This window comes from Gigantopelta aegis, chromosome 3 (genome assembly GCF_016097555.1).
Source record: "Gigantopelta aegis isolate Gae_Host chromosome 3, Gae_host_genome, whole genome shotgun sequence".
NCBI classification, from domain to species: Eukaryota; Metazoa; Mollusca; class Gastropoda; order Neomphalida; family Peltospiridae; genus Gigantopelta; species Gigantopelta aegis.
Window position 1 is genome coordinate 4,847,581 of NC_054701.1, and position 26,175 is coordinate 4,873,755.

The 26,175-nt window shown below is 37.5% G+C and overlaps 1 protein-coding gene across 1 annotated transcript; it reads right to left on the reverse strand.

The window, feature by feature from the left end:
- Positions 1-289: 289 nt before the first annotated feature.
- Positions 290-26,106, reverse strand: LOC121367423 (uncharacterized protein C3orf84-like). The gene is made up of 4 exons (XM_041491579.1): positions 25,898-26,106; positions 24,350-24,463; positions 17,996-18,073; positions 290-2,539 (listed from the first exon to the last, which is right to left on the reverse strand). Exons 1-4 carry the CDS (start codon positions 25,922-25,924, stop codon positions 1,814-1,816), a joined length of 945 nt encoding a protein of 314 aa, XP_041347513.1. The 5' UTR covers positions 25,925-26,106; the 3' UTR covers positions 290-1,813.
- Between the last annotated feature and the right edge of the window lie 69 nt (positions 26,107-26,175).

A 26,175-nucleotide genomic window follows, 5' to 3' on the forward strand; every position in this document is an offset into this window, starting at 1 on the left:
GGTCAAAACTTGCCCAATTCCCCCCCCCCCCCAAATATATTTCCACCCTCCACCCCCATAAACTTTGCTGGGTGGTTTAAACCCCTCCCCCTAAAAAATTTCCACACATGCCTGAATATGTCTATACACAAAGAGTAGCAGATTTATTATTGTGGACAAAGTAAAAAAAGAAACGTTTAAAATATGCCAAAATGCTTAAACGTATCTGTTTCACATTTAAAAGCAATTTCAAAGACCCATTTAATTGGCTCACCCTATGATAAATAACCAGTTTAAAATAAAAAAAAAAAAAAAAACACTAAAAAAAACATTCAGTAAAATACAATCTAAAAGTGACAAATAATATACAGTATATCATATACGAATTAAATTTGGTTCACAAGTGTGGTGTTGGGTTAACAAACATTAACTGTATATGTTGAAAGAACCTAGGTACGTGTAATACTCTGATATGACGACAGACTAAGCATGATAACAAATATACAAGCAATCACAGGCAAAGCACTTTGTTACTTAGTGTTCAATAAACTGCTGCATACAGCCATTTTTAGAATCATGTGGTCAGTTCTATTAATAGGTTTTTTCTTGATAGGTTTCTGTTTATTGAAACACCACAAATTATCTCAGCATGCTGAAGAGAGAGAAATGGATGATAAAAAGTGATAATGATAAGTATAAAATGGTAAAACTGCTGAAAAGTGGAATGTTTAAGCACATGTGTTTTTAACGCCCACTTCATCCTTATAAGCATTTAGTTTTAGTTAACCATTTTAAAATTGTTAAATTAAGTCCTGTATTTTGATTGTGCTAAATTCCATTTGAATGTTCCTTGGATCAATAAACATACCAGTATTTAATATTGAAATATAACAGAACCATCATAGTCATTCATTATAGTTTCAGTGAAACCCCTCTAAACCAGACACCCACAGGACTATTTAAGAGGTATTTGGTTTAGAAAGGTTATGTTCTGTATTAATAAATGTCCTGTTTTGAGGGAATTCCAGTTTACTGAGGGTGTGTGTTTTAAAGGGTTTCACTGTAAATTACATGATTACAAGATCTTTATAAGTAATGTATCGAGAGTAATCGCACAGAATAATTCACAAGTGAAACCCATAATGCAATATGTTTGCATTAACCCAACTGGGAGTGTCTTCACATCTCAACCAGTGCCCCATGACTGGTACATAAAAGGCCATGGTATGTGTTGTATATGAAAAAATACATATAAAAGATACCTTGTTGTTAATAAAAAAAAAAGTGGGTTTCCTCTGAAGACAAAGTGTCAGAATTACCAAATGTTTGACATCCAATAGCCGATGATTAATTTATCAAGGTGCTCCAGTGGTGTTGTATTAAATAAACTTGACTTTCCAAAAAAATCATCATGATAAGCTACTGTTTGCCAAAACCCTCAATTATGACTTGGGCCACTACTCCTAAAACTAATGCCCAGAATCACAATGTTCTCCAAAGTCTTACAACTATATGTTATTTAAATGAGCAAGGGCATGAGACACAGGTAGAAATAGTGATAAAATGTTATTAGAAAATCACCAAAAAACCTAGATTTAAATTTTAATCACCCTATTTTCTTTGTTTGCCAAAATGCTATTATTTTTAAGCAGCTTAAAGTTAAAAACAATTTCTCCTATTTTCATGGCAGGTATTAAAATCGCTCTTACAAGACCACTGGTAAAATAATGGAATGGGGTACCACACACTGTATGTTTTTAAAATGCCATGTTACTTTATAGTGTGAGAGATCTAAATAATTATATATTTTTTTATTACCATAAAAGCTTAATATTTATTCTGCTGCACTTACAACCACTTCTGCTATTGGGGCAGGAGCTGGGGCCAGGGCAGGAGCTGGGGCCAGGGCAGGAGCTGGGGCCAGGGCAGGAGCTGGGGCCGGGGCGGGGGCTGGGGCCGGGGCTGGGGCTGGGGCTGGGGCTGGACCTGACTCTGGTGCAGGATGCACCATCTTCTGCACCACCTGTCTTTTTGGCCAGCTCAATTCCGGCGGTGTTGTGTCTTGCGGTGTTGTGTCTTGTGGTTTTGTGTCTTGTGTCGATGACGGTTCCATTTGATTTTCAAAGTTTGTAAGCTGCGTTGCACAAGGAACCTGAGGTCGAACACTGGAAACCTGAGCTCGAACTGGTGGCTTAGGGATGTACCAGTTGAGACAGGAGGCTACCGTTTCCCTATACTGCGGTTTGGTCGTCTTGGGACGTTTTTTTGTGTACGTGGACAACAACAGACCCTTGTTGTTCATGGCGCTGATGAAGTCCTTGTTGGGGGAATCACAGCCATGTGCGTACCGATAGGTGGTCGTTGGTGGATCAATGTCAAATGACGTCCGAGGTCTCCTCACAAGCAGCTGTGGAATGTTCTGGTTCTGTTTATAGTCAACTTTGTAAGTGGACATCTGGGGGCACAGGGTTTTCATCACATACTCTCGCTCTGGCATCCAGGCTATGAATTCCGGCTTGAATCTGTATGTCTCATTTGCCACACGCTTTCTTCCAAGACCCTGAAAAAAAAGAAAAAAATTAAGTCTGGTTTTTTTTACACAACAAACAAAAATCCTAGTCAGCAAAGCCAACAATAGTAATGTTTCCAACTAATAAAAGTATTTTTCTCGGTCTATACATTCAATGTGTTTATTAGCATCTTAATGTTGATACCGGAAATTGTCAAAACTCCATTTTACCTCCAAATAATTTCATACATATAAAAAGAAATATATTCTTAATTATCCTCAAAAACTGGGTTTAAAATAAATTTGAACATCTTTTCTAACTAAAACTTATTTACAGTGCTCACATGCAGTCACCAGTAACTTGTGTCACAGAGCAGCAATCAGTTTCAGGTTAAATTACGTCAGAGCAGTCAATTTCAGATGTGCTTATTTTATTGGCTGGTATGGCTGTGGTGACCGCCACATCACTGTGTAGCAACCAATCTTAAGTCTCAAAAATTGATATCCATGTATGTTGGAGACAAAAAATATTTCCAATGTGTGATATCACACAAGGGAGTGTAAGAAATTCCAGTGTATGATAGCTAGAGAGAACAGCTTACCCACACAAAGCCAATAAAACAAGTCTTGACCTGTAGGTTATTAAGTGTACAAATTCCATTTAATTCCTTTTCAAACTTGCTGTTGTGTGAAATGTTTTGACTATTATTAGATCCCACTATTTAGTTCTGCTAATTTATTGGCTATGATGTTTCCTGATAAGAAATGTAGTTTGGTGGACAATGATCTTAGTGTATTTTTCTCCCTATTACTAGTTCTCTGCAAGGGTTTCCCTTTATGTTCGTTCGTATGTCAGTCTTAACTTTGATACAAATCTTTTAGGTTTGTAATGTCTCGGTTCACCAATACAAACCAATTAGGACCAAACAAAAAATTATTCTTCACAGAAACCCAATCTCAATAGTATAATATATATTCATTAGTAAAGCTATCAGTAGTTTCATACACTGAACATTCAACCAAATCACCTAGCTCATACTGAAAATATTTGTAGATTTAATGATAAAGCTGTGAAAATCTACAAGTTCAACAGTACAATGACCAGTAATAAACACAATCTGCCAAAGTTAAATTGCAATCGATGAATATCAACTTTTAAAGTGTAACTACAGAATTATAGCCGTGGTCCAATGTGATCATCTTAAGATGGACCTATAATTGCCATATTCTCAAGGACAGAACCTATAAATTGCTAATTTTATTTTTAATACCTATCTAATATCTGTTTTGTCAACAGAGTATCAACTTTTATAATCAATCATCACATTGGTAGATCCTAACCGATCGTGTGTTGATTATAATCAATCATCACATTGGTAGCTCCCAACTGATTATAATCAAACATCACATTGGTAGATCCCAACTGATTATAATCAAACATCACATTGGTAGATCCCAACCGATCGTGTGTTGATTATAATCAACCATCACATTGGTAGATCCCAACCGATTATAATCAATCATCACATTGGTAGATCCCAACCGATTATAATCAATCATCACATTGGTAGATCCCAACCGATTATAATCAATCATCACATGGGTAGATCCCATCCGATTATAATCAACCATCACATTGGTAGATCCCAACCGACCGTGTGTTAATTATAATCAATCATCACATTGGTAGATCCCAACTTATTATAATCAATCATCACATTGGTAGATCCCAACTGATCAAGTGTTGATTATACTCAATCATCACATTGGTAGATCCTAACTGATTATAATCAATCATCACATCAGTAGATCCCAACCGATTGAGTGTTGATTGTAATCAATCATCACATTGGTAGATCCCAACTGACTGAGTGTTGATTATAATCAATCATCACATTGGTAGATTCCAACCTATCGAGTGTTGATTGTAATCAATCATCACATTGGTAGATCCCAACTGATCGAGTGTTGATTATAATCAAACATTGTAACATCACTACTCGAGATATTGGAGGTTTGAGATTAACATAACAGTTGTTTGATGGACATTTCTCAACTTCCAGACACTAAAACCTTTATAAGCAGTGTGCCAAGGTTCTCGAGGTAATAGATGTCAACATAGTGATGCTTGTATATATACCCACTACCACTCCCAATCTCCAAAATGGAGACAGGGTTGAAAATTGGAGTTATTTACTTTATTTGAAAAGGTAATACATGGTATTGAACATTTATTCTCACTCTGATACAAATAGACTGTTCAGACTGGGTCTTGCAATTTAATTCAACTAGGACTTGATTAACACAATATAAGCATAACAAACAAGCCCATGAATTATTCATTATTTGTTTATAAAATAATTGATCGTAATATATTGGTTGAGCTACAATGTAAGCAATCAATCCATTAAGATACATGCACTTGTATTATCCAAAATTAGTCAACATTTATAAACAACATAAATACACAGTACTACAAAAAGTCATATGACTGAATTATAAACCAGTCTCTACATACACACTCTAAGGGGAATTCCAGCCCTCTCACTGCCATAAGAGAGCAATTAATCAGTGTATTTTAAGTAGGTCACCGTTTTTATAAATGGCCAACACTTTTGCATATATTGTTACGCTGCACGAGGCTCCAGCCCAGTTTTAAATTGTTTTTATATATACAGAGGCATCAATAACGCAATGGGTATTTCACTGAATAATCTCTTATAGAAATGTCAAATCATATATACTGAGCATGCAGACAAATGACATATCGGTAACAACTGTAAGTGAATGAGGATTTTGTTCAACAAAAAGCATAACTTGTGTGTTTATTGCAATATCAATATCTTTTTGCACATGGATTGCCTGCTCTTGTCTCCCTATAAAAGCAAATTTGTTTTGTTTTTCTGTCTTTTTCTAATATGCCAATATAAGTAATGTAAAAAAAAAAAATGCTGTTTTAATGCCAATTTTTTTTTTTTTTTTTAATGTGGGTTTTGGTTTTTTTAAACATTTTATTTGGTTGTTTTCCTGATTTGAACATCTTCTTTCAGTTACAGTTGTTACCAATATGTCATTTGTCTGCAAGTTTAATATAGATGACATAATACTTCTAAAGAAAATATTAGCGAAATACTGTAGATCCTGAAATTAATGCGATCATAATATTAATGCAAAACATTTGAGTTAGTGTTATTCGCATTAATAATATGACACATTTATTTCTATGTTTTGTTTATGAGTCTAACATTATTAAAATAAAACAAACACAGATTAAAATTATAATATATTTATAAAACACAACTGGATAACAATTAATTGTAGGTGAGACAGACAAATTGTTGAATAGTCCAGCAAGCTATGAGTTGCTCTCACCAAAACACTGGGGGCCAACCAGGTTAATTGACATGTACACAGATATGTTAGTGATTTGATCTCATTAAAGATGCTTGTAACTCGGATTTAACCGAATGTACACATCTGGTGTAATTCTCTTTGTTATTAACAATGTCACTGTTCAAGAATTTATTTAACTTATGAAATTATGCAACATATTTGCAAATCAAATTTAAAGTAAATTTAAATATTGTTTTTCAAAAGTAAATTCAGAGTGGTAAATTCTGTTACCGAACTATGTAATTCCATTACCGGCATTCAATGTTGTACAACAAAATTATGAAAAGATAATTTGTAATATAATTTCTATTTTGTTAATCACAAGTCATTAGGTCATCATTCCATCATGAAGATAAATAATTATTTCATCATACTTCACAGAGTTTGTTGATGTTTTGCAGTGCCATAAAAATGGTGTCCGTTTTTACGTAATTCCGTTACCAAACTTTAATTAAGTACTCATGCACTACACCTTGCAGTAGGGAGTCTCATTTCTGCCCATGACAAGCACTAGTGCAGTACTAGTGTATTAGATAGTTACATCATTATGATAATTTTTCTTATGTGGACTAGCTGAGTTTAATGCCTGAAATATCTCTCCAACTCGTAATTCCGTTACCATGGAATTGCCCAGATGTATTTTGTTAGGAAAGTAATATTTCAAGAAGGCTACTCGCATTAATTTCATGTCCCATTTTAGTCTGCCCACCATCACTCACATTAATTTAGGGACGTGTTAATTTCAGGATCTACAGTATCCATTACATTATTTATGCCTCTCAGTATATTTACTAGTGATGGTCAATTTTTTCCGAGTTAAATTTGTATACTGCTTACCGTATGCCAGGCTGACTGTTCTCCAAACTATTTACTAAGGCCAAACAAAAAAATAGGTGTGTTTCCGATTGCATCCCCCCAAAAATTAGGGTAGGTAGGTAGGGGTTGTTTTTTTTGTTTTGTTTTTTAAATTGAATACTATAATAATAATAATAATAATAATAATAATAATAATAATAATAATAATAATAATTATTATTATTATTATTGTTATTATTATTATTTATCATCATTATCGTTATTGTTATTGTTGTTGTCATTGTTGTAGTAGTAGTAGTAGTAGTAGTAGTATTGGTATGCACTGTTTGCGTATTTCCTTAAATTAATGGGACATTTGTATTAATTTCGTTGTTCTTAATTTAAATACTTTATGCAAACATTTGAGATGCATTAATAATAAGACCTGTTGATTTAAGTGAAGACGAGAATTAAGCTGAATTGATACGATTATATTTAATCAAAATAACCTGTACCAAGGCTATGTTCGTACATTCAGTTACTTCCGTGACCGACCAAGCTGTTCGGTGGTAGCTAATCAGGGGAAGGAACTCTATTACAAAAGCTTTTCCATAATTTCTTGATGTTTTTCAGAAGGGAATTACATGTGCAAAATGTATCGTATAATAGTACGTAAACAATGTGCAAGGAAGGAAATACTCTTGTTTGGTGATGTTGTCCTCTTTTATTTTTACTTTTTTTTTTTTTTTTTTTTTTTTTTTTTTTTATTTTTTTTTTTATTTTTTTTTTTTTCAGTTTAAGAGAAAAAAAAATTAGGGTCGGAGGGGTAAAACTAGGGACGGTCGGTCAACCGGAAACACATCTATTTTTTTGTTTGGCCTAAGTTAGGAATTAAATTATTACAGTTAAAAATTTGATATAATACATACAACATAATTAATGCAAGTCTGTCCTATAATCAGTAAAAAAAAAAAAGAGAAAAAAAAAAAAACAATTTATTTAACAATGCACTCAGCAGCAAGGGATCTTTTGTCTAAACCATACTACAAAAAGCATAGTACATACCATGGCCCTTGCTACACTAGTTGTGGAACACTGGTTGGGAATAGAATGAATGAATGAATGAATGATTAACGACATCCCAGCATGAACAAGAGTACCGGTGAGGTACAAGATTTACCCGTCAGGAGTTTGATGAAAAATAAGATATTTAGAAAATTTGTTTCTAATTTTCATTATTATTCATACTTACCTAGTACTAGCACAACAACAATGCTATACGACCCTGAGTTACAACCTCCACTGCAGAATTATCTCCCCTTGCCGGATGTATTACCTACACCCGCGCATGGGTAGACCGTATATCCTCGTTATTGATTCAAAGTCCGGAATGACTGAATAAAAAAAGACCTCCCTCGGGGCGGGTGGGAGGTGACGGTTGTTGTGCTAGTACTAGGTAAGTATGAATAATAATGAAAATTAGAAACAAATTTTCTAATAGTCTTATTCAACTTACCGTACTAGCACAACAACAATGCTATAACAGATGTGATATAACACCATTAAAGCACAAGAATTTAACATTAAAGGGAGGAGGTAAGAAAACAAGGACTTACCCATTCAACCAGTAGTGTTCGTCTCAAGTAATGATACAGTAACAAAGCAACCCACATCATACAAGGTATGAAATGTCAAAGTGACTTTTAAATTGAAGAACTACAACCCCAATTAAAAGTAAACCAAGTTAACAAGGTGAGGAAACCCGCACACCAAGTAATGGTAAAAGATACTCGACTGCCCCAGATAGTCAACCATCCACACACCCCACTATCCAAACAGGAGGTGGAGAACTATCTCCCAGAAAGACTGCCGCTAGCGACCGGATGAAATAAGGGTCGCCCCCTACTCGTGGCCCTGCGCACTGAAACGACTTGCTGCCCTGCAATGACTGACTGAATCCACCGAGTTCCGTCCGGACCAACAGCCATATCACGCAAATAAAACTGGTCAAACGTGTGTCGACCTTTCCAAAACCCACGCACTCATGACCTTGAAAATGTCCAAAGAGTCATGGAAATTAAAGGAGGCAGAAATCGCCCGAATCTCATGAGGTCGAACGGAAAAAGTCCGCAGAACATGATTACCCGCCTTCTCATATGCCAGTTTGATGGTTGCAGCAATCCATCTCAACAAAGCATTCTTCGTAATGTTTCCCGGTTGGCGCATGAAAGAGACAAACAGTCTCTTAGTGTTTTGCCGGAGATTTCTAGTAAGCTCCAAATAGAATTTCAAAGCCCGCACCGGACAAAGAAGTCTATCAGAATTATCCGCAGAAAGCATACGAGATAAACACTGAATAATGGCCGGATGAAACTCTTCCCCTAGCACCTGGTTCTTAGCCATGAAAACAGGATCAGTACGTAACACGTAACTGACCCATCCGTATTGTAATCCACCAAATCATGCAAAAAATAATACGACGGCAAACCGCTAGTGAGACCAGAAACAAAGTTTTCCATGTCAAATGACGAAGACTGGCGAATTTCAAAGGCTCATAGGGCTTGCCTTTGAGTGCATGCAGAACCAGAAAAACATTCCATTTAGGCAAAATGGAAGGCTTCTCAACCGTGTTTTGCAATGACGTAAGCAAGTCATGCAACACGAGATTCGTTGAGAAATCTTGACGTCCACACTGCCTCAGAGTAGTGAAAATGGACGACCGGTGACTTTTCACTGTTTGAACCATCAGCTGTCTTTCTTGGACAAGAGCCAGAAAGTACTCAGCTAAGTCATTAACAGTAGGCGACAAGGAATCCACGTCCCTCTCAGTCGCCAAAGCGCGCCAGTGACACTGGTAGACCCTCTCCGAAGACTGGCGCTTCGAAGAGGAGACAAGCTCAGCAACCCGTTTAGAAAAGCCTTGGTTTTGGAGGGAAACCCCGACAACCGCCACGTGTGAAGTCGGAAAACCTCCAGCTTTGGATGCCACTCTGTCCGACGCAGTCTCTGACTGAATAGATCGGGTATCAACGGCATCCACAGTAGCTCCTGCACTAAAAGTGACAGGAGCTGAGGGAACCAGGCTTGAGCTGCCCAACTCGGGGCTACGAGCGTGACACGACAAGGTTGCTGTCTGATCTTTGCCAGAACCTTGCCAAGCAGAACCGGAGGGGAAAAGGCGTAAAAATCCAGTCCCGTCCAGTTCATGCTCAAGGCATCGTACTCCAGTGCCAGTGGGTCTGGTACCGGCGAAACAAACACTGGCAACTGACTGTTCAGCCGAGTGGCAAACATATCGAGTTGAGGACTCCCCCACAACTGAAGAACTCGATAAGCCACCGGCCGGTGCAACATCCACTCCGTCTGAAACGGGGAACGACGACTCAAAGCGTCCACCAAGACGTTCACGGATGAAGGAATGTGTTTGGCCGATAACACCACTCCCCAATCGTCGCACCATTCCAGAATCTCCAAAGCCGCAAGACTCAATGACAGGCATTTGGTGCCTCCCCACCGATTGAGGTACGCAACAACCGACGTGTTGTCCGACCTCAACAAAATTCGATGATGTCGAATAACAGTCCTGAAATGGAGACAATCACGACGCACCGCTTCCATCTCCAACAGGTTGATGTGACAACTCCTCTCTGAAGGAGTCCACACTCCTGACAGATGTTGATCCAAAAGGTGTGCACCGAACCCCTTGAGGGAAGCATCAGTAAACAGGACCAACTCTGGAGAAAGTGGGTGTAAAGGAACGTCCTGGGACATACACTTGTCCACTAGACACTCTTGGATCGGAAGAATGAACCAAGGCCCCAATGGTATCACCAAATCCCAGTTGAGACCATCCCACACTCGGGACAAATGCCATTGAAGCGGTCTCTTGAACCGTCTGAACCGCACATCCAGCGATTTGAGATGGCCTATCAATACATGGAGCATGCACCAACGTCATGAAATTGTGAAGTCGCTAATCCGTCAGAAGAACGGACGCCTCCACAAGGTTGAAAACCACCCCGAGATAAGTGAAAACCTGCATTGGCACTAATTCTGACGTGACCCAATTGGGAATAAACCCCAATTGGAGAATCATGTCGATCACGAACTCCACGCCCACGAGACATGCTGTCTGTGACGCCGCTGGAATTAACCAACCATCCAGGTAATTGTGCATCCGTATACCCAATAGATGTACACGCCCCACCACTGCCTTTACTATCCGAGTAAAGACGTGAGGCTTGTGGCAAATCCGAACGGCAGAACTTGAAACTCGTAAGCTCTGCAGTCGTAGAGGAACCGCAAGTACCTCCAAAAATCCAGATGAATTGGAACATGCAGGTAAGCGTCCTTCAAATCGATGGACGCCGCCCATTCCCCCACCTGAAGCAAAGCGCGAACAGACTGAACCGTCTCCATCTTCATAGATGGAATAACGACGTAAGAATTCAGCGGCTTCAGGTTTAGAATTGGTTGCCATTCGCCATTCTTCTTCTGGGCGAAGAACAGATGGGAATAAAATCCCGGAGTGCCCAAATCTACCTCCTGGATGACTTTCTTGTTGAGAAACTCGACAACCATCTTCTCCACCAGTACTCGTTTGTCGACAGATGGTACCGCAGGTAACCGGGGGGAGGACGTCAGTGGAGGGGGTGATGAAAACGGAATTTTGTATCCATTTCGGACAACCGACAAAACCCATGGGTCGATGTTTCGATGAACCACGGGCATTACCCGACTGCACGGCTGAATCAGACACAACAGGGGTCTGATAACTGTCAAGAAAAGTCGATTTCTTAACAAGTGGAGGCTTTAAAGTAGACGCCGTCTGGCACTTATGAACAGTTCGGGACTGAGCAGCAGGGATGAATTTCGCCGCCTCTTGGTCCATGACCAAGTTAAAATTGGTCCCAAAAAGTAAGGTTTCCCTTACTGAGCGACTACGAAAGTAGGTTTTAACCACACCCATTGCTCTCAGTCCCGCCAGGTAGTGATCCCGACGCAGAAGTAGACTGTTGGCAAAAACACGCCCTGCAAGCTGAGCGACGTGATGAGAGGCTTTAGAAGCCGCCAACAAACAACCCTTAGCCATCGGCGGAAGACCCGTGACTGCTTTATCTAATCCAAATAGGAACGTACCTAAATGGTTACCGACTTGAAAAAGAAGTTTAGATAACCTCTCCAAAGTCTCTAAATCTGTGTGGCACACTGACATTAGGAGATGGGTGGCAGTCTGCCTTCACCCTAGCGGAAACGACTGCTGGATGTGAAAGGAAGGAAGCTCCCAATGTCTTATACGAAGACGTGGACAAAACCTTCACCGCAGACAACAGTTTCCCGGTAGCTAACGCTGCCGGAAACTCTTCCACCACCGCCCCCAAAATACGATCGCTACCCACAATCAAAGCATCAATCTCCACAAGAGATTCATGCGCCTCGTGTGCTAACGGCAAGCCAAAATCCTGCCACGGAGCATCCGTCGCTAAAGGCCGGTTTCCAAACGAAACACCCTTGTAAGACTGAACAGCCTCCGACGATGGAATTGCATCCGCGCACACCAGTCGGACCTGTTCCCGTATAAAACCAAGAACCGCCTGGTAATCATAATCGCCGCCTGGCGTACCATCGGCCAAATTGGGAATCTCATCGAGCACCGAACCTGGTGCCGACCCTTCCCCCGAACTACACACTGATTCGGGGGGTAAATCCTCTACCGAAGAAGAAATTTTCTCAAACGACGCACCATGCACTGACCGTAACGGAAACGAAACTACATGGGCAGGATGATGCGGAACGGCCGAATCCACAAACTGGCCCAACCCCGGTCTCGCTGGAAACCCCGGCGGTGGAGGCGATTCCCCTAGCCAGACCATAAAATTCTCAAAAGGAGAAACATAGTCCCCCCCGAGGGCGACCCGAAACCATTGGACCCTGAACGAAAGGTTCTGCCCACGCAGTCGAGGGATAACGCCTGGAACCTCTACCCCGATCTGACAGGTCCGGATTGACCATCAGTGTAGACACAGGCACACCCAAGAAAGCTGCAGTTTCCCTGATCCCTGCCAAAGCAGACAACGGGACTGGTGGTGTTGGTTGAACCGGACCGTCAGGAAATTCGTACAGGTATGAATCCTGCACCGAATTCTGAACCCAACGTACCACGTGTGGATTAGCCAACCCAGTTGACGTAGCCACATGCGAACGATCTAAAAGTTGATGACGCTGTACAGGCGCCCCAACAACAGAAGGGACGCCCACTGGCGTCGCACTCAAAACAACGCCACCCGGCTCCGTGACCGAGACAACGTTGTAAGACTTCGCGATTTCGCCAAGTGGCTGGATCACCGAAGTAGCGCCGAAAGACGCGTTGACCGAAACGGCGCCCTCAGACGCCACGACCAACCCTGCACCAGAAGTCTGGTGAGACAAACGGCACCGTGAAGCGGACTTCATTCTAGAGCTAATCGACCCCTCCACAGAAGGACCGATAACTCTGCTCCCATCAGCAAGATGGGATTCGGAACTGAGAGACACAGTCATTCCTGCCACGACTGCACTCCCTCCGACTGACGCCCCCATTACAACCGTAACAGGCGCCGCCTGTACCGACGGAGGCAAAAGCAAATCCCCAGGTGGAACGGAGCCCGACCTGGAAGAAACCTTGCCTGCTTCAGCCGAAGCAACAGTGCCCCCTCCGTGCCAAGCAGCGTTTCGGGTGTACTGGTATCACCATGAAGATGGCAAACAGACGAGGAGGCACCATTGCGCCTACCACTTGTCCGCGAGCTCTTTGAACTGGACACCGACTTGCCGACCGACGGCAAATCGGTATGGAGCACGACCCCGGAGGTTGCCACTGTGCTCCGCCCGTCCCTTTCATGTCTAATCATCCTCTTACGCTCGGGGTCTTTTGACAGCTTCTTAGCCTTCCCCCACGTGGAAGGGGACCAATTTACACAGATATTACACTGGCGTTCAAAACAACAAGAACGACATGCCCGACATAACAAATGCTGATTAAACTGGGGTAGTCATTTAAGATGACCCCCCTCGGCACACACAACCAACTGGTTGGAGCCCGAGGAAGTCGTGTCAGACATTAACCCCCTGTGTAAATCACCCAAAAGACCTCGTATGACAGAGTAAAACAAAAGTACAAATTAATAAACAATTTGACAATTTGACAAAAGAATTACTACAGAACTCGAACACAACTGCAATGGAGGACTGCAGAATCAAAAACGAGGATATACAATCTACCCATGCGCAGGTGTAGGTTATACTTCTGGCAAGGGGAGATAATTCTGCAGTGGAGGTTATAACTCAGGGTCGTATAGCATTGTTGTTGTGCTAGTATGGTAAGTTGAATAAGACTATAATGAACATATTACGTATGATTCAATTCTAATTATGTGAAATTTCTGCAATGGGATAGACGTACAGTTAGGAGATAACCATATGAAGCTTTTAGATTTGCGGGTATTATAGTCTATTTGACCCTGCAAAAGTCATTTTTGACTGAAGGTATTAACCTGAGGTAAAAAATGAAACATTTATGGGCATCAAATAGACAATAACACCTGCAAATCTAAAAACTCCATATGGTTATGTCCTTTGTAAACTGAATTGTTTTTCTACGGAAATAACTGTATATTTGTTATTTCTTGAAAAAAATATCTGACTACAATCTAACTGTAGACCCTTGAATCATTAACTTCACCTGTTCTAATTGCTAATGACAGGTGTTATTTTCATTTCATCCCAGAAAAAGAATGTAATTAACCAATCACAATACAGAACACACTCGCAGTTTGTTTACAGTTTGTTTTGGACTAACTACTGATGATACTGTATCCATTGAAGAAGGTGCTATCTAATTAATGAAGTTATTGTTCTTTATTAGAAAGGGAAATTTTGTTTACCGTAGCATGGATACTCTGGTGACACATTTATATTGGCAGAGAAACAGTTTATATATGTAATGTTAATAATACAGAACCGTCAAGAAATTAGTATATGTATTGTGGGGCCAAGTTGTTCCTACATGTGAGGTTTGATGGTCCTGTATGCAAAATATGATCCGGACAAGGATTTACTGTTATGTGCAAAGTAGGTCATAGTGACTTAGTAATAGTACACAACAAACTGCCATCCCAAGTTGTTCCTACATGTGAGGTTTGATGGTCCTGTATGCATCTGTAGGTCACAGTGACCTAGTAATAGTACCCAACATATCACCATCCCAAGTTGTTCCTACATGTGAGGTTTGATGGTCCTGTATGCAGCTGTATGTAAGATATGGTCCAGACAAGAAAAAGTTAACAGATAGACGGACAGACAACGCCATATGACCCATCATAGATTAGATGGGCGTATAAAAATACAACAGCTATTGGGTGTCAAACTAAGGTAAATGCAAAAATGAAGTGTGACAGGGGCCAATCCTACATGTAGATCAACCATTGGGCCATATTCAGCCCTTCAGTAAAACAAAAGATGCAATTCAGTCTTGCACAAAACATATCTATGTTGCATGAATCTGGACAAAATTATGTAAAGGGACAATATAAGAAAGCCATATATCAACATACAACAAGTAAACATATTATAAATATCACATACTGTATACAGTCTAGCGTAAGTGTTTATTGGGTACTTGAAGTTGGGCTCGACAGTTTGACTGGAATATCTAGTACTCAATCACGGCTAGCCACCTAGCTCTTTTCACAAGATATACAGTCAAACCCGCTTATTTGCATACCCTCGGTGCTGCTCGATTTTGTGCAATTAACCGGGTTAGTCAATTAACCGATAGAGTACCGACTTTCACTTTGTAACAGCCATCCAACTACAAAGTGGCATGGGAGACAGTCTAGCATAATGCGGTACTTCATACCGGAACTATTACAGTTAACACATGTCACATGCAGTTGGATATATATAAATGTAAAAAAATATATCTATCGATATATATAATTAGCATGGCGTTTTTGTTTTAATCTGCCAGACCAGAAATCATTTTCTAAAAAACCAACAACGTCCGTCACTGGGCGTCGTTTTCTAAAAACACAAACTGGCGTCGTTTTCTAAAAACACAAACTGGCGTCGTTTTCTAAAAACACAAACTTTGTGCATTAAAAAAAACCCACTGACCATCCACTAGTGTAAACAAAGTGTATTAGCCATGTAGTTAATGAGATAAACTTGAAACAACAGAACCATCAAAAAAGTTCACGTTTCATCGGTGCACGTGTTTACAAAATGACGTCAGTTTCCGGAATTACCGGGCTGTTGATTGACCGAATAGAATTACGTGAACTTGTATGCATTTGCTGGTATGGTGTTCTTTCCATCCCAAAAGATACGGCAAGCTTTGGTATTATTTGTGATCCCCAAATAATGACTTTGCTATTGTTAAGCAATTAAAGTTAAGCTCGGCTAGTGAGTCGTTATCAGTTCCAGCAGTCTGCATTGCATGCATGACCGGTCTAACACAATTGACTGACCTTCATGGTGAGGTCCGACTGATTGGTGTCTAACAATATAGCAGAAACTTAGGGACGATCCATAAATAACGGTCTTTGTTATGTTTGTTTTTTTGACGACCTCCCCCACCAGTCTTTTTTTTTTTTCCGCTACATTTTCCGGGAAGCAAGTGATAAATCGTTTCTTTTGCGTTTAACAGATATAGCGTACACTGCATCTAATGAATAAGTGAACAACAACCCTTTCTCGGTCACATTTATTAAAAACATAACCGCCTAGGACGATTGATCTGTAATCTTTTAATTATTAACAAGGCTTCTCAACATAACGTAATAATTGATACAGAACAATGATTGCCCTGAACACGTCAATCGAATAGGGCCTCAATAGTTGAGTGCGCATGCGTACAAGCGCACAGGCGGTACTTCTAAAAATAATAGTCGGAGAGTTACTTGTTATTGAGATGGCCTCTGATTAACAGCAATATATTGCAAACAAAACATTAGGTCTTAGGTTTATTCAACTTAATTATGTCATTCTTAAATCTTGTAGTCGGGTATTGTGATTCACCAGTAGTAACGTGCACACCATCTCATTTGCATGTCACACGTCGACTCTGTAAACAGCGATTACACTTGCAGTCGGCTTACCACACAGTGAGCTCAAACAAAACAGATTAATCGGTGATTTATTTGAGTTTTTTTGCCAAAGTTTGATAGACATTCTCAGTCATTTGTGACATTAATTTAGCACCAAAAAAAAAAAAATCGTTATTTATATGTGCAAATAACCGATATATAGCCTGTAGTCTGTGCAATTAACCGGATGTTTTGTAGTGTTATAAGGGCAAATGGTTCCGTGTTGGGTGAAAATGGTCGATTAACCGAATTATGCTATAAACCGATGTGCAAATAAGTGGAGTTGACTGTATATGGCTGCCTTGGAACAAGGAATAGAGTTTACTTTATGATTTTCTCCTTTGTTTGATCACTTCTATTGGTAGATATACACTGTACGACAAGCCAATCAAGTAATAAACCAGTATACAGCTACATGCAGATATCGATAACAACCGACAGATAACAAGTGGACAACATGGTTACTGCCAACACACACACAAAGAAGACATCAGAGTATAGGTATGCCCCACCACTGTTATTGTAATCCATATTTTCACTGAGATATATCAAGTACAAAAGTGCAATAAAAACACATTCAATACCACAAACTACATGTTTACACGTCTAGGAAGATTATATCTGAGTATGAAAACCAGTTTCATTATTTTAAATGGGCAAATGTTTTAAAGTCACCACTGCTGTTTCACATGTACTGTGAGCTACTTCATGACCAGAAGAAAAAAAATGGATTTACTTTAATTTACACTTTAAGCAAAAAGTTAAGTAATGAGTAATTTAACGGTGAAAACGTAATAGCAAAAAATTTTTACACTGCCTCATTAAAGTCTGTGCCTTTAACTGAAGTACATACAATGGCAATGAAACAATTGTAAGCATTGCTAATAGTTCAAGTTCCAAAATATTGTTTTGATTTAAAATTAAAGGGTCATATATACTTTTTTGGCACTGGCTTTTGAATCAAGGTAAATACTTAGAATATGTTGGATACAGAATTTAATTCAGAATTCAAGTTATGGTGAGATGGAAAACAAAACAAAACATGATGACACAGATTTAATAAACAATTCAATTTTTTACTTTTCATTGTTAGGAATGAGATAAAAATTTCCACATGCATATGCTCTAAAATGTGTGCTTACTTGTATACCAATACATTGCTTTAATTTTTATTAGAAAAAACATATAAACTCACCTGTTCAAAAATTAATGCATCTCGTAGAAATGACTGTCGGTTATCGTGATGTGAAAACACATGCCTTGCACTTGGTTGCTGAAATAACAAAAACACACATTACCCCATATTATAATACATGTACAATATGTATATGAATAATGGGTTCACTAAAATATCTGCATTTCACATAAATATTAAACTTATTATTATTTTTTGTTTTGGTCTGAAAAGCTTTTAACTTGCACAGTGTAATCGCTTTATTTAAAAAATTATGTTAATATTATCATCGCTTTGTCCAACATGATGATTTTTATAGGTGTTTTGATACAGCGATCTGTTGCTGGAAATACTTTCATACTGTTCACAGGGAAAATATCACTCTTTGGTGTAGCATACCATATTATTGGATGATTTAACATTTACTAACCAATCACCTTATTCGTACTAAACATGAAACCATCATGATTTGGCAAATGTATAAAAAGACATCACAAAGTTTCAAGAGTTGGCAGTTGCATGGCTCTACTTCCACAGTTAAACTTGTAATAAAATGTTATGAATACTTTAGAATTTTTTTTTTTAATATCTAATAAATAGTAAGTAATTTGGGCCCATAAGCTTTAAGCAATCTTAGCCTACGAAATTGTAAAACCATAGTAAGCTATGGTGTCACTATGGCGTGTACTAGTCACGTCACAACCTCAATGGTTTTACAATTTTGCAGCGCTAATTTGAATTTGTGTATTGAACTGCATCAATCCCCTACATTTCCAATAAATTGATTTAAAACACGATTTAAAACTTCTCAATATTTACTAATAGTCCTGATTTATTATTTCACAATATTGACTAAACGTTCTACTGAATATTAAACCACTCTTAACAACATAATATTACAAATTCTGCATATTGCAAGTTCAGTAGCCAATGATTAATAAATTAATGTGCTATAGTGGCGTCATTAAACAAAACAAACTTTTAATGTTTTAACTTCCAAAATAAATATACATTCCATAATGATAATGAATAAATAATTTTTTTTAAGTCCACACAGACACCACACACACACATATCATACACACCAACCACACAAACACAAACACACAGACACTTAATTTATCTGCTGCATGTTTCCATATATTTGCACGTTATAAAACTTTCATGTGATGAATAACCAAGCTGATAGATAAAACTCTTATTTAAAGTGCTTTGATTTATTCATTTAATTTGACATATTTTAGCTTTATTGTTTTGATTAATAGTCCAAGCTGTCCATGTGCATGCTTCAAGAACCATTTATTCAAGATTTATGTCTATTGGAGCATGTGTTATTTAAATTACAATGATTAATGATAACCTATGACACAACAACTTTGCACCCACATGTAGGGTTCTGTATCAGAAAAAAATATACTAAACACACGAAAAGCCAACTATAAGAATGTATGATTTACTACAACATAACAATGACTGTAAAAAAAAATGGGTAAATTGCCATGAAAGTGAAACTTGACCTGTAATAGTATGTTGTAAAGCCATACACAAAGTTTACGCTCAATATCGTAAGGCATTGGGGTAAAAAGTCTGTCAAACAAATTTCCATATTTCCTAAGTTCAAGGGCCATAACTCTGTAAAAATGGGTAAAATTATCATGGAAGTCAAAGTTGATCTGATGTTATACACAAACAGCTCAATATCTCAAGGCATTGTGGAAAATAAAAATCTGGAAAACTATAAGTGGGACAGACGGACGGACAGATAGACAGAAGGATCGAGATGAAACTTATAGTCCCCTTCGGTTGGACTGGTAGGGGACTAATAATGATCTTTACCAGCCAGTGATTGAAGGAAAGGAAGGAAATGTTTTATTTAACGACGCACTCAACACATTATATTTATGGTTATATGGCGTCGGAGAGCCAGTGATTGAAGACTAATAGTACATTATTTGTCCATACCAGCAAAAAGATTGCAATTAAGGGTAGTTACACTAATTCGAAATCAATAAGTCTTAACAATTACACCCGCTTTCATTATGTGTGTTAATAGGTGAAGGGAAATCTGTGGAGGAATGGGGATCAACAATAATACTCTGTTTATGAAGGCAACTCAGTATAAAGTATATTCTACCTGAAGTATTCTTACAAAAATAATGTGTCAAAATCGTACATGAAATGATTGTATGCTAAATAAGTGATCAACCTTAATCTTCAGGGCGTATCCAGAATTTTGTCTAAGGGTAGACATTACATGGCTGGAATACTGCTACCATACCAAAGACAAGTAAGGACAATACACACCCAATATGCACTGTCCTCTTACCCCCCAATCACACCTCCCCACACCACCACCTTTTATATAAATTTTCCTGTTGTCTACAATTGATAGTGTGGTGTCCCTTAGTATAAAATCCTGGCTAAGTTGCTAGGCTGCAGTCTAACACTAAGAGGCAGTCCCATTAAATCTGCCCTGGGGCCTAATTCACTAAACTCTCACAACTTTGCGATGTCGCAGTGCAATGCTAAAAGATTTGCAAAGAGGATGCTTTGTTGTCTAACAGAACCTAAGAGACCTTTTTGCATTAGGCCCTTGATCAACCTTTCCCAATGTACTGTAAATTATAACAGTATTTCACACAATGTAAGGTTCCTACAAATAAGGGTGGTTATAAAAGGGGTGCACTTTTTCATTATGGTGTTGTTGGGGTGTGTGTTGTTTTGCTTTTTATTTTGCTGCGTCTACAATTTATGTCTGTCGAAAGGATTTACAAAAATGTTAATCCCACCATGCAAATAGGTATATGAACTCCATTATATATGTGTATTTTGTATGAATTGGAAAAGTATGCAAACATAACCATTGTGTGTATGTGACTCTTTGAATACTGGTCTGACAAGTGAATAACAGTGTAGGCAAGTGTCAATCAGTGAAGAATGAATGTTGGGTAAGAACCTTCAACTACTGCGTTTATCAGTCACTCAAGGTTATCCATTCAGTGCCTGCCAGGGGACGGCATGTAGATCAACAAACAAGTCAATATACTGAACCATGCAGTTCTGTACTCATCTATACTCTCCAAACGATAGATAATTCTCCAGTTGAGTTTCAACATGACTCAAGGCTTAACATCAAATCAGAGATCATGTACCCACAAATAGGCCATAACTGAAAAATGCTGGATTTTCATACAATCTTTTTTCACAATGTGGGTGGATGGTAAAATTTATTTTTAATTTTATATTTTCACAACATTGGAAACACCACGCATCAAGTATCATGTATATTTAAAGGTGTGTGGGCCTTTATCCTTGGGGTAGGCAGGATGAAAAATATAGGAGTTATTTTATTATGGACGAATTCATCCTTGCAGGCATTCAGGGTTTCATATCCACCCATGATTTTGACATTGGGGGGGGGGGGGGGGGGTATCCCACTAACCAATCTGCAGAGCAGTGGGTTTTTCAAGGTCATTTTTAGCTCTTAGCATAACATTTTCTAAGAAAATGCTAGGTAAAGAGAATATGTTAATTAGCAATGTTAATTATCTAGCTGTTTTGCATGTTTTTTTATTTCACATGATACATGAACAGCAACAATAATTTGTGATTGTATGTAGAGAAACTGAAGGAGGCAGAGAAGTAAATCAACCAATGAGTGTTAGGTTGTATACTAATGGTTAACGCTGTTAATTCAGCTCATTTTGAAAAAAAATACCAATGTGGTAATAAATTTGATTTTTGACAATAATTACACCTGCATATGTTGACAACTTTTTGCTTTTATGTTAATATAGTCGACAGTGTATTATTATTTACTTCTCTGCCACCTGAAATCATTGGCTATATATTATGGTTGTTGGCGCATGCGTAGTCAAATGATAAAAAACACCAACGAGAGCAAATTTTTAAATGTATAAATTATCAAAATAAAAGTTATAAGATGGAATACATAATTTATTTTGTCCAAATTTGTGACGATTTTCACGGTCAGTGCATTAGAACAGATCAATTTTGCCAACTGTTTTGGCTGCCGGATTGTGTTCCGAGATGCCAGGAAATCGGATCTCGGGCCATCTAAAATCCTATTTTTTTCTGGGGGCCGGCCAGACGCGTGCGGTCAGGGGCTTCGTCCCCTCCGCCGGTCCAATACCCACCCACCCCCCATCATTTTTTTCCTGGCGGAAATCCTGGCATTTATACAAAACCTGACGGAAACCACCCGATTTAGCTGTATGTTAATCCACATGTTGATAAAGTGGATAAATTGCATGTTGTGGACAACTATTTCACTTATCGAAAACATGATCTGTCAAACAGCTGGTTTTGAACTTTTTACTATTGAATCCCCCTCTAAAACTGATATTCCTTCAAAACCAGACATTTTTCACAGTCACTTTTAAAATATCAGTAAAGAACATGTATAATTTCTCTACATCAGATAGCCCTTTAACAGGACTTTTTACATGGTCCCATGGGTGTCTGGTTTAGAGGAGTAGATCAGGGCTCACCCTGTCCATATACAAATTAGCCAATTGCTATTTTTTAAACAAAATGCCAGACAATGAGGGTGTTCTTTACCTTTAAAAAGTGGAAAAGTAGGCGGCTATATTAACTGAATACAAAGAGGTGTACAACTGTAAGCATGGAAAATAGACAGCCATAATGGAAATAATTAACAGCCGACACAAACTGCCACCTGATGCCTACTATTGAACAAACTGGACAACATTTAGTATTTGGCTAATAAAATTATATTTATATTAGTTATTTTGTAGTAAGTTTCAATAAAATACTCTAGATACATATTTAAAAATGGCTGAAACTAAATCATTTCCAATGCGAGATCTGTTATAGATATAGCAAAAACCTATAGACCATTTTATGGGGCACTTGACCAGATAATCCACCATCTGCATTTATGAATGCACAACTGATATCACAAGTACATGTACATGTAAAATTTGCATTATAATACTACTATAAAAATGGTTTATATGAAAATAGCTTTAATCTACCCGGTAGATTATTATTTCTGTTTCCATGCTTATCCACACAGTAAAACAATGACAACATATTGAAATGATGTGCTATAAATATAACAGGAAATGAACAACCATGAAATAATCATTGGATGGTAAAATAATGCCCACTTATCTGCTAATGTTCTGTTAAAATGTATCTAAAGGAAACAACGATAAAATATTCAGTGGTTATATATAAACAACTTATAGTTATACAGTGTATTTTGTTGCCATATATTGTTAGAAACAATTTATACATTTGTATTTTTGCTACCATACGTTTACTATAAATAATTGTATTTTGTTGCCATATATGTTTACAAATGATTTATACATTTGTATTTTTGTTATCATATATCTTTACTATAAACAATTGTATTTTGTTGCCATATGTTTAAACTAAACACTTTATACATTTGTATTTTCGTTACCATATGTTTATTATAAACAACAGTATTTTGTTGCAATACATGTTTAAACTAAACAATTTATACATTTGTATTTTTGTTACTATATATACTCTTTGTCACAAAATATAAAAATAAACGTCATTCAAGTTTACTGACTGGCAGCATAAACATTTGGATTTGAAAAAAAGGTACTAAAATGTCAGAAAAGCTGGAAGATTTAAGGTCTTTGCTATTATACCTCCATGCCCATTGCAACAGAATTGAAGGTTCAAATATTGAAACACAATTATCTCAAAGTGCAATCATTTTAAATGACAGTTATAAAAGTAAAAACTATTCTGATCTCACAAACAAAATTATTATCATAGGTTGTAAACTTAAAAGGGTCTAAAACCTCACTTTTTTAAAATTTTTCAGAAAAAAAAAAAACAGAGATAAGAAAAAATTGATCTTTGCAACAATAACAGCAATTCAGACAGCTACTAGCTGGAAATTAACAAATTGGTACTGAACTTACTTGCTGTTGATTCCAAAACTCAAATATATGTATAATTCTTACAAAATGCTTATCTGAATATGTACCGACTATGAACCTAAATTATATATTTATTATTAGTGAAAAACATTACCAAATGTGATATAAAGTTTAATTTGGCTAAGATATGTCATTACCAATTCTGTATGTTGCTTGTAGGGTGTATTGTTATTTTAAAAATAATTATTTAGTTAAATTTATGTTACTTGAATGTGGCAAAAAAAATTCTGAACAAATTTGTCCAAACGGCTATTAAATTTTCACATCCAACTTAAACCCCATAGTAGTTATTATTAGTACTGTCACATCAAGACACTTGTACATAAAAAATAAGGTGTACATAATATGTAGGCTACTAAACTGTACAATAAAAAATATACTCTAGATTGATAAACATCAACTGTACCATTGACCGATCGATGAACCTTTCAGGGGGCTGTGGCTTGGCCAGTTGTCTGTACTCACAAATGAAATCATTTCGCGACTTACTTCGGAAGTGGCCATGGTATCCTGTAGGAAACTGAAAAGCGAAATCAAACATATACTTAGTCTAGTACTTGTAAATAGTCATGGCTATTTAGTTAAAATGGCTAGCCAGTAAACAAGTTGAACATAGGAAGCACACTGACATAAAAACATTTGTAATCAAACATAAATCTAAATGACCCAACTTACAGTAACAATAGTAACTCAAGGATCACGGGATGTGTCAAACACTTGGTCTAGCAGGGGGTAAATATGCTTCTATTCAATATAACCACCTCTTAAGATGAAATTAAGGTGCAAATGAGATGCAATATTGTCAATATAATATATTAGGAATACAAATTGTATCATGCAAATCTCTGTTGAGCATTTTTAATCAATTATTTGTATTCCTAATATAGGCTGACATGCAATCAGAAACAGACTTTGCCATTTAAGGTGACCTATCACTCCCTTGAAACTATTTCAAGGAGAATAATGTTCAGCTCCTTTTTGCATGTGAATTTACATATGGTATCAATATGGTAATATCTTAATATTAACAATAGCTCCCCATAATTTTTAGGGGAGCAATTAATCACTCTCCTCAATATTTTCATGTCAAGGTCTGGAAAATATCACATTTTATTATTTCATTGGATATGTTACCTGTTAAACTAATAAATATATTTGTTTATTAAATTATGGCTGCAGGGTATGTTATATTTTAGTTGCAGCAATTTGAATTGCACTGTTAGAAAGTAGTGTTCAACAAGGGATTTTTAATATGCAGACTCAGGGTTTCTGCCAGAGGGTAAATTGTGTATGGCACCATACCCAAATTTTATTTTTTTAAAGTTAACATTTTCAAAAAATTAATTACTCTTATCATTACTGTATGATTTTCTTAACCTTAACCCTAAATTTAACCCATTTTCATTCTGGGGGATGCCGCCCATACCCCATGTTGACTGTGGTTACAATGAATTCCATAGCCCATCCCCAAAAATTTCTTACTGGCAGTGCATATTATGCAGACGACCACTACATAACACATTACATGGCTCTATATTTGCTGCAATTATGTACTGACTGAAACAGGAAAACAATGTGGTTTTTTGTAGTTATGTTTATATTTATATCTAATTAAGGTTAAAGCAGACTATCCTAGCAAACACCTCTGCTATCTGGAATGTCTGTCCAGGACAGATGTTTAGGTCCAATAGTCTATAGATACCACAATATTATAAAAAAAAATGGACCACAGACGTTTGCTTTAATAATTATTGGTGAACTAATTTTGTCTTCAAATGAAGTTTCATTAGTTTGATCGGATACATCTATATGATTAAAATAAACAGTTTCAGTGCTGCAATATCTGGTGTATTTTATCTTTAAAAAATGTCATTGATTAGAATCCACTGTTATGCTTAATAATAATTATTATTTGCTTAATTAATAAAATAAACATTAAAAACAAACACCTTACCCAGCTTCCTACAACACTACTGGCCATTTTCACTAACTTGCCGGTATTGTTTATCAACAGGCAATCAACTCATTGCGACTAATGAAAAAGAAATACCACTCCATAAAACAACTTCCTTTGCGGCGTAAGGTATCCAAGCACCACAGCGCTAGGGCGGAATAAACAATCTTTGTTGACTGTAGTTAGTCGACTCATTCATATTAAAATCGACATTAACTGTCAAACACCAATCCACACAGGTGCAAAAGACCACGTGATGTGAATTCTCGGCATATTTC

Bases quoted from the DNA above. Each gene is read 5' to 3' on its own strand.
- LOC121367423 (XM_041491579.1), bottom strand. From the start codon at position 25,924: ATGGCCAGTAGTGTTGTAGGAAGCTGG. The intron at 18,074-24,349 runs GTACAGTTGATG...TTGTTATTTCAG, and splicing joins GGTTCATCGATCGGTCAATG to CAACCAAGTGCAAGGCATGT. The intron at 2,540-17,995 runs GTGAGTTTATAT...CTTTTTTTTCAG, and splicing joins ATGCATTAATTTTTGAACAG to GGTCTTGGAAGAAAGCGTGT.